A 9,726-nucleotide genomic window follows, 5' to 3' on the forward strand; every position below is an offset into this window, starting at 1 on the left:
GTGTGGGTTGGTGTGTAGGTAGGTGGGGGGGGATTGCTGGGGGGACTGTGGGTATAAGGGGCTGCTCAGGAGGGGTAGCCCCCCCCAGCACATGGAATGTAAGTTATGGGCCCTGAATGGGGGTGCTGTGCCTCCCTCAGGGTCCCAGGCACCCTGGAGGGCCACAGCAGCCCCATCCAGGGCCCGTAACTTACCTTTAGTAGCAGCAGTGGGAGTGCGGTGCTCTGAGCGATGGCAGCAGGACCCAGCGCGGCACGCTGGGGTTTCTGTGCTGCCTGGCAGGGCTGGGCCATGGTAACAGGACCCAGAGCAGGATGCAGGGACTGTGGCAAGTGAGCACTGCGTGCCGGGCTCAGCCACCCTTGGGGCTTTTCTGCTGCCTGGCCAGGCCAGGCCATGGTGGCAGGACCTGGTGCAGCACACAGGAACCGCATGCTGGGCCCAGCCAGCTCCTGCCACTCTAGAGGCCCCTCTGCCACCTGGCGGGGAGGAGCAGCCCCAGAGCCAGCAGGACCCCTCTGGGCACGGTGCATGGTCCCCACACGCCGTGGGTCCTGCCACCATGGGAATGGCCCGGCCAGGTGGCAGAGGGGCCCCAAGGGTGGTAGGACCTGGCTGGGCCTGGCCTGTGGTCCCCACATGCCGCGCTGAGTCCTGCAACCAAGGGCCCAGCCCCAAGGACAGCATGACCCAGCTGGGCATAGCGTGCAGTCCCCACACGCTGTGCCAGGTCTTGCCTCTGCCCTGCTGTGCCTACAAGGAGGGGAGGGGGGGTATGCAGTGGGATCTGGGCCAGCCCCGTGTGGCTTGTTAGTCAGGCTTTGCACCAGAGCAGGTCACACGGCTCCAGGAGGCAAAGGTCCTGTGTGTGCCTCCCAGAGCCCTGTGACCCACTCCGGTGCAGTCAGACTAGCAAGCCACATGGGGCTGGGTCCATACTCCCCGCAGCCCCAGAGCCATCCTCCCTGCCACTCCCCAAACTCTCCACCAGGCTGAGGCTGACACCAGAGCATCTCTTTTGAAGAACTTACTCCCTGGCAGAGTCTGCCTTGCTCCACTCTTCTGCAGAGTGTTTTTTTCAGACCCCTAGATATCCAGAGGTCTAATTTTCTCCCTGTGCTGCAAGCTTGCAGTACAGGGAACATTTTTTCATTCCCACACATGCCTCTTGCCCTGCCTCAAAGGGGTTTGAGACAGGGCAAGAGGCACATGCACGCTCATCTGGACATGCCCACTGAGCCTCTGGCCTTAGTGATTTGCTGTTGACTGAGTTTTACAAAGAATTATTTCATAAAACTTTCTATAGTCAATTTAAAAGTATTACCTTTCATTTTTATTGACCATTTGCTTTGTTCTTACACTATGTAGAAAGATGACTCAGTACATCTATAATTTTTCCTATGCTATTTATAATTTTATATACCTCTATAATAACCACTAGTATTCGCTTCCCCTCTGAATCAAACAGTTTCAAATCTTTTTAGTATCTCGTCATACTGAAGTCTTTTTCATGCTACTATAATCCACGCTTCTAGGACCACTACTATTTCTCCTATACCTTTTTTGAGCTAGGGATAATCAGCCTTTCGAGAAAAATTTTAGATGAATACATACCATTTTTTAATTATCACTTTTCTAACATTGTTGACTTTTTGACCCTACTAAATACTGAGCTAAAGTTTTCACTGAACAGTCTGGAACAAGGGCTTGGGTCCTTTTTCTAACCAGTTCAATTAACTTAGAAATCAAAACAGGTTTAAAGCTGTTCACATGTGCGCATTACCTTGCATTTCTCAACTGTGAATTTCTTCTGCTATCATTGCTTCTCATTTGCTTAGCTTTGTTGTGTTCTTCTGAAGCTCTTCAAAGTACCTAGTTTTGACTGACCTAAATAACTGTCACCTCAAATTTTGCTACCTCACTGATCCTTTTTCCAGACTATTTGATAAACACGTGCTAGTAGAGAACATTGGTACCGTCAATGTTAAATTTTACTATGTTACACTTTTAAGATTTATTCCTGTTGTTTTCTGCATTTGAGTTATTTTCCAATCAGTGACAGTACATCTCACCTTGAGACTAGTTTCCCCAACAGCTGGTTCTAATGGATTTTGTCAAGAACATTGAAAATTCAAATCCATATTAAATAGATATTTATCCATAATATTCTTGACAGACAGAGTGTTCTAGTAGATAAAGGAGATATAATTTTACTTTGCAGAAGCCATGTATATCTTATTCATGTCTCAGGGGTGTTCATCCCTCAGGTTGTGGTCCAGATACAGCCCCCAGCATCATGTCATCCCCCTGTAGGTTATGGCCTTGTGCACTAGATCAGATGCTTTGGGGCTCCCAGAACTCAATCCTAATATGCAGGACTGGGTGGTGGAGCCTGGTCCTGGTGGCAGGGGCTCTGGAATTTGATCCTGGCGCACAGGGTTGTTTTTGGACCCTGGACCAGCCTGAAACCCTTAATTTGGCCACAGGACCAAAAGGCAGAGTGCATCTGATGCAAGTGATATACTATTTTAAAATCACTATTTCAACAACTTTAGGTTTGTTTGGTGTGTATTCTGTAGGATTTCCCTTCTAGTCTTCAGACAGGGCAACTGATTTTGATGCGATTGCATGCAGAAGCAGCTCAGCCACCTTCTTAAATGCGTTCAGAGCTATTAGATTCATTCTGGTCCTGGTGATCTGTTAGTTGTTTTTTATTCCAACAGTTTGGTCAAGTCCTCTTTTGATGCCTCAAATTCCAGTATCACCTAATCTTTATCATCTGAATCATGATGAAAAGTGGTTATTTTTTTCCTTCAGTATCCTTAACTCTTTTTAGCAGGCACACCAGCTACTTAAAAATCACTTCTTATTTTGATATACTAATGTTACAAGCAATAATACCTTAAATTAGTTTAACGGGGATCCTTTCTTTTAAGGAAAAGTTGTATATGTATATATTTTCAGATTGTTTCTCTTGGCTTTAGATGGGACTTTGTATGTGGTAAGTGTCATCATTTTACCCACCCCAAGTGCTTAGGTTTCCTGGTTTTGTGAGTCCTTCCCTTAGCAACAAGGAACAGAAAACTATTTTTTCATGAAGGAAAATGTAATTGTAAATATAAATATTGTAAGATGAGGAAGTGCTTCAAAGCATTAGTTCCTCCTCCCCTCCATCACCCTCAATTTATTTCTAAGCCCTTAAGAGACTCTTTTTATCAGGTAATTTTTTATATTTGGATATGCACTTCAAATGTCTTTCAGCTCTCTTATTTTCCAGAGTCTGTCCACAATACATACCAAACTTAATGTTTCTGTTATACTTGATTCTCATCAGCTGGATTACCATTTACTGAAAGTACCTAGCTCAAATGACCTCCTGCCCTTCTATCTTGCCATTTCACCATACTGTTCCTGTCTCTCATTCTTGCTTCCTTTTTCTGTTTAGGGAGATCTGAATAATTTATATGTGTAATTTAAATGTGAATACGAACTTTTGAGGGGAGCTACCTCCCCTCAAGGGTTCCTCAGGCAAGGTACCAGAGGAATAAGGTAATTTTTGTCACCACCAATTAAAAACTTTTACGAAACAGGACCGTTATAAAACAATTAAACCTTGCAAATGTACTAGTCTCTAGGAGGGAAACCCTGGAGGAAATTCTGCTTATTAAAATTGCAATTTTAGTTTCCATTAAAAAAGAGAATAAGACAACAGAAGATGGGTTGGCAAGACAAATTATTTCTTAATGTCAGTTGAGCTTATTTCAAATGAGATAACGTATCTACACCAGGTTGGGATCAGCACATTTTTGTCTCCTCAACTCATTTATCTAATTCAGTCATCTTGATTATAGCCTCATGGACCTGCATTTTCCGAGGAAGAATTTTGTAACAAACAACCTACACAACACGCTGATTACTGAACAGTTAATTCTAATTAACTTGGCTATGACAAGAGAATTTTGATAAAGTCCTAGAATACAAATACCATTTGGTTATCCTGGACCAACTTCTAGAAAATAAAAACCCACAGCAGAGTCTCCAGATGAGACATCAGAGTGATAGAGATCTAATTTAAAGAAACAAATGAGAAAATTAAAATCACAAATAATTTATTCTTCCGTTAGAGTTGATGGAGTACAGTTTTAAATAGCAATGAAGTACACAGTGGTGGAAAATTGGCACAGCACCTACAAGCATTTCATTCATAATAATGCTCCTCATGCTTTATCTGTTCAAAGCTTGATGTGCATTTTCTATCAGTCAATTTAGAAAAAAAAAAGAAAATTGCTTCCCTTTAAAAATGATGGACAAATTGAAACTTTTGCTTTTCATGTATAACAGTTGTTTTTTTCCCTGTTAGAACATCATAGCCAACTCTGAAAAAATTATTATTTTACTCCTGGGCAAATTTAAGTTATGTCTTTCATAAAGATTGCTAACAATTCCTGAATGTGTATTCCTGCATAAGAGAGTATCCATGAACATACTTGAACTATAGCTGCAGGACGGTCTCGAAACCAGTTTGTGTACTATGCTATTGATCAAGGTGCTGCCTCTATCGCACATGCACCACTATAAGAATTAATGCAGTTCACAACAAAATTTGGCATTTACCTCACCAACAGTTTTATATTTGATATCCTAAAACATCCCTTGGTCTCATAATTAACCAGTAAGAAAATGGACACACACAAAAAACTGCCCCCTTTCTAAAAGATATTAACTCCCAGTTAAGAAAGTTTAGATAGAGGTTTTACAAAAGTCTTCTAGGCTATTTTGTTACATACAAATTATTCAACTAAAGATTAAAATACAGTTATACAATACAGTTTGACCTGTTCTCAATATTAGGTTTTTAAAAATTTTTTGCATATTCAAGCCAGATAAAATTAACACTTGTCATACTCTTTGTTACTGCAATTAAAAAGGGATTACAGCTTGCTTTCTTGGAACCTGTGACAAAACACAGATCCAATCCAAACACTTCTTGTTATCAAAAAAGTTGAAGAAAATTGTCAAACTATGTTAGAAACCATCTTTACAAAAATGATTTACTCAGAAAAATCTGAAAGCTTAAAAAATTAATCTTTTGCACAAGACTACATTATACTTTCTTTGACCTTCCCATTTAGATAATTGGAATTCAAATTCATTGTACAAAACCTTCTCAGTGACGTATGGTGCACTTTGTTTTCACCTTTATCTTTATTGTACACCATATTGAGACCGACAATCAAGCATTTACCATGTCCTAATCCACATTAACAGCAGATTTCTGATCCTGCCCAGCGAGTAGTGTACGTCTTGCATATTTACCACATGAAAAACATAATATACAAAATATTGCTGTTGTAAAAAGTGTGCATTTCCCCCTTCTCCTTACAAAAAAATCTGTGGAAAAAATATTAAATTCCCATAACCTTCATAAACATACAAAGCTGTTCACACGTTTCAGTCTGTAACAGTCTATTTGATACACAGGTCTGAACTCATTGAAAACTGGTTATGTCAAGGTATTTTCTGTCCAATATTGCCATCTAGAGTAGAGATGTGAAATTTGAGTATCTGAGAGTCGACAGCCTTTAATAACTAGCCCATAAAGACCGTATACAGTAGAACAGCCGTTTATCCACCAGATTTTTCCAAAAGCTAGATGGAACGGGAGGTTCTCTTCACAGGGAGATGTCCACAGTGCTGAGGAGACATATGGCTGCTAAATAGATACTGGCTACTGGAATGTTAAGTACTTTCTCATTGCTGATAGTTTCCATACTGCCCCTACAAAAGAAATTAAAAGGAAAAACAAAAACTGTGATTAAACATGATTTACTTCACCATCATGTAAGCCTGGGGTGTCTGTTAAACGTTAGGTCTCGGGGAAAGCTCACTGCCATGGCTGCCAGAGTCCTGGAGGCCGCAGCAAGAATCCTCAGAGCCAGTGTGGCTCTGGAACCCAGTGAGCTAACATCACTTGCCTTCCCTCCACTTCCCTGACTGAAATTGTGGTTTTAGTCACACCTAGGGACCAAGATCGGCAGCAATGTTGGGGAAGCAGTAGCAAGTTCACCTCCACAGGTTTCAGAGCTGCACTGAAACAGCTGTTCTGGCAGCTGTGGGGATTAATGCTGCTGCCACCACTCACAAGCCATCTGGTCCATGGGGAAGCACCATGGTCTGGATCCAGCCCCTAGGGCCCAACAAGTTTGACAATGCTGGTGTAAGCTAAAACAAGGTGGTCTCCAAAGAAGTTATAAAATGAAGAAGCATACACATACTGCGTAACATTCCTGATATCAATTCATGATGTAGTAAGCTGATATGTGTTGTTTCATCTCAAAAGTATTTAAATACTGATAGTAAATTACACAACTAATTATAAAGGTTTATGGCCTGGAACTTAGTTCTAACTGGTATTCCTTGAATTGAATACGCTATGGAGAAGCTTGTGAAATATCTTTTTTGCACAAAAGAACAAAATGAAAACAGCATCTTCTGAATTTCCTCTCTATGCCCCAATAAGCCAAAAGACTTAAGAGGGTAACTGAATTCACAAAAGGGTATGAAAAGCTGCTTTTTGTGCAGTAGTATATCTATCACTCCCCAACCAATGTGGAAGCCTCGTAGAATGGACTGACGCACAAGGCTCACGAATCCGTGTAAATCAAGGCGCATCCAGAGACCTGTAAAGATGGAGGCAGATAAACTGTCTGACATGAATCCTAATTTGCAGATCTGTTCCACAGAAATTGATGGAAGGCTCTTACACAGGAAGTGAGAGCAGTAGCATTAATACATGCTTCCCATGACCCATCACAATCCCCTTTGCAGGTACAGTGTGGGATTGAGGATTGGCAGAGTGGACAGCACATGCCTGAGACTGACCACTCTCCACAACACTGTCCTCAGCAATCCCACGTAACTAACACAGCACAAAATAAATGCTGATAATGCCAACATTACCATACACCGTCACTTTCTTTTACTGTAAAATGCCACCTGCCACAGATGAGGCTTTCAATGGTGCTGCCAAGGGAACTGGACACCTGCTGCTACAGAGAAGTGGGAAGGCTTTCCACAAATAGACTTCCCCTTGGAACTTCGGTTATTTTTTCCAATTGGTTATTGGCTATTTTTGGCTACTGGAAGATGAGGATCTTTCCCTCTTTCAATGGAATGATCTGTAGGAAACTCAACAAGTTGAAATGGACTTCCCTTCCCCTTCTTCCTTCAAAGCAACCATTTTTCTACACGCGTTACCTGCATAGTGAACTATTACTTCCCTGCACAAAAGCTATGTCTTTTTTTTTCCTTAAGAATTCAAGCAAAAAAAACAGATGCACTTCTAAACACTTAAGTTGAAGGCTTTGTTGTTCCTTTTTTCCTTCCCTTTCTAACATATTTCTAACAGAGCGCGCGATGTGTTCCCCTTGAAGGAACATAACATAATTCTAGCCCCTGTTGCTTCCATGGGAAATGTTTTTTCTTGTTGAAACTCCAAATCGCTGCTTATGAACAAACTGCAGTTGCATATATGTACCCAGGAGAGACTATACCCTCAAAATTCATTAATAAAACCTACTCCAGCCAGATATAGTAGTAAAATAAAGGTACAAGAATTAGTATGTTTTACAAAACAAAATTGTACCTGGTCATATCCATAAGGCCTCTGTTGTGGTGGCTGTGGTGGCCCAGGCTGGGTGGGCCTGTATCCCCCATACTGCTGGCCTTGCCCTTGCGGGTAATTAGGATACTGAGGTCCTGGACCACTCTGTGATGGACCTGAAAATGAAAACAATTTGAGAAAAAGGAAAAAAGGGAAAGTAAAATGATAAAAAGTCTGAATGAACTAGAAACACACCAAAAATATCACCATTCCTTAACAAGATTAACGAGGTCACTACCTATATCAAACAAGTACCAGAGCCCTCTTGCATTAAGACATAATTATAAACATAATTCTGAGGCAATAAGAACGTTCTCTATGCAAAGGATACATATCTTTTAGCAAATTTTGCTAAATAATACTTTTCACATTTCAAAATGTATAGTTTTTTTGGGGGGGGTTACATAGAAGATGAACTTCAGCATCTTGAAATAAACAGTCTGAATTTTAATTACTGAATCCTTATTTTTAATCAGAGCAAAAATGCAATTACAGTGCAATTAAGGTAATCAGTTATCTGTTCTGTTCTGGTTTCATCATACCCATGTGACTCTCTTTAGAACATGCCTTAACTCTAGTTAGCAGATGTCTACTGTAGGGTAAGGAGAGGGACAATCTCAACCATTCAGGTTGCTTGGAGAGCTGGGAGAGGGAAGGAAGAGAGACAGCCTACCCTATCCTTTTTCTGCTGCAATTAGGAGAAAATGCTTTTTGTTTCCTCTAGAGGCTCCCTTTTTATTACCACTCATACAAGGTTGTCTATCATCTTTCCAGCTCATCTACCCAAAGGAAGACTGTATCTGGCTACTGACAGGCAGAGCAGAGATGCTCAAAACAAAATATACTTCATTTCCCCCATGATGGAAAGATAGGGTGGAAGACCACAGAACTCATTACTATTCCTTATGAAATAGAGGTATTAGGGTCCTTTGTGATAGTTACATTCTGTGGTGTCTTTTCTTAAAGGCCAAGTTTGCAACTGGCAATCAAATTCTTGCTCTTACCCAGGGAAGAAGATCTATTTCTGTAGAAAACTAGAGCAGATGAGAAATTAATGTGATTCAGTGCTGACAGGTGTATATTTTTATCTATATGCAATGAGCACTGAGATGTCATCAGATGTTACTGTTTTGGTAATTATGGACCTGTGAAGAAGTTATGATATTCAACCTTTTCCCCCTGCAAGCTGGATAGACAGTGCCCAGTCCATCTGTAGGCCAGATCTCATTGATGGCCCTGCCCATCCGGCCTCACAGAGGAGGGAGGGGAGTAGCCCAGCCCTACAGGGAAAAAGGGAGCATGGCTTGGCCCTGTGAGGGGAAAGGAGGTGTGGCCCATCCCCAACCCATCTTTGCAAGGGGAGCGGGGAGGGAACATGGCCCAGCCCCAACTCAGCCTCCCGAGGGGAGAGGGGATGTGAGCCAGCTCGGACCCAGATGTGGAGGGGTTGAGGGGGTGTGGCCTGCCCCATGGCAGGAGGGGTATATAGCCCGGCTCTGACCAGGCTGTGTGAGGCTTGGAGTTTCAGAATTTGGTGGGGTAGGGAGGGTGGCTTTATTAACGGCCACTGCTCCCCTGCTGCCACATTTCCTGACTCAGGGGAAGCTCCCAGGCCAGATTCCAAGGCTTTCCAGGCTGCATTAGGTCCACGACCTGGAAGTTGAGCATACTTGATTTAGAGGAGAAAAGCTCCACGCCCCATTACCATTCTTCTCAGGCATCAACTTGAACTATTCAGTTTGAGCTCTGTGCCATACTTATTATGGGACAAAACCTTGAAGATTGATAATAATGACTGAGATCCTGATTGCAAATTAAGTAGTTTTGCAAATTAGCATGCAGATAAATATTAATAAAGCAAGGAGACCAAATGTACTTTGTTTAGCTGACACATGTAGCTCAGTCTTATTTATGATGATTCTTTTAGTATAATAGCAAACACTTATAGTTTCACAGTTTCTAGGGTCGGAAGGGACCTGAGCAGATTATCTAGTCCGACCCCCTGCCATGGCAGGAAAGGGTACTGGGGTCAAACGACCCCAGCAAGGTGTTCATCTAACCTC

The 9,726-nt window shown here is 42.1% G+C and overlaps 1 protein-coding gene across 5 annotated transcripts in view; it reads right to left on the reverse strand.

The window, feature by feature from the left end:
* Positions 1-4,092: 4,092 nt before the first annotated feature.
* SS18 (SS18, nBAF chromatin remodeling complex subunit) overlaps positions 4,093-9,726 on the reverse strand; it is an 87,064-nt gene continuing 81,430 nt past the window's right edge. For all 5 annotated transcript variants that reach the window (XM_019526474.1, XM_019526455.1, XM_019526464.1 and 2 more), the window contains 2 exons: positions 7,646-7,779; positions 4,093-5,778 (listed from right to left, as the gene is read on the reverse strand). In XM_019526474.1, the coding sequence (XP_019382019.1) occupies positions 5,752-5,778; positions 7,646-7,779 (161 nt within the window). In that variant the 3' untranslated portion in view covers positions 4,093-5,751. The remainder of the gene's footprint in view (positions 5,779-7,645; positions 7,780-9,726) is intronic.

The sequence above is a fragment of the Gavialis gangeticus genome, unplaced genomic scaffold (assembly GCF_001723915.1).
Source record: "Gavialis gangeticus isolate Ggan-Ray unplaced genomic scaffold, GavGan_comp1, whole genome shotgun sequence".
NCBI lineage: Eukaryota > Metazoa > Chordata > Crocodylia > Gavialidae > Gavialis > Gavialis gangeticus.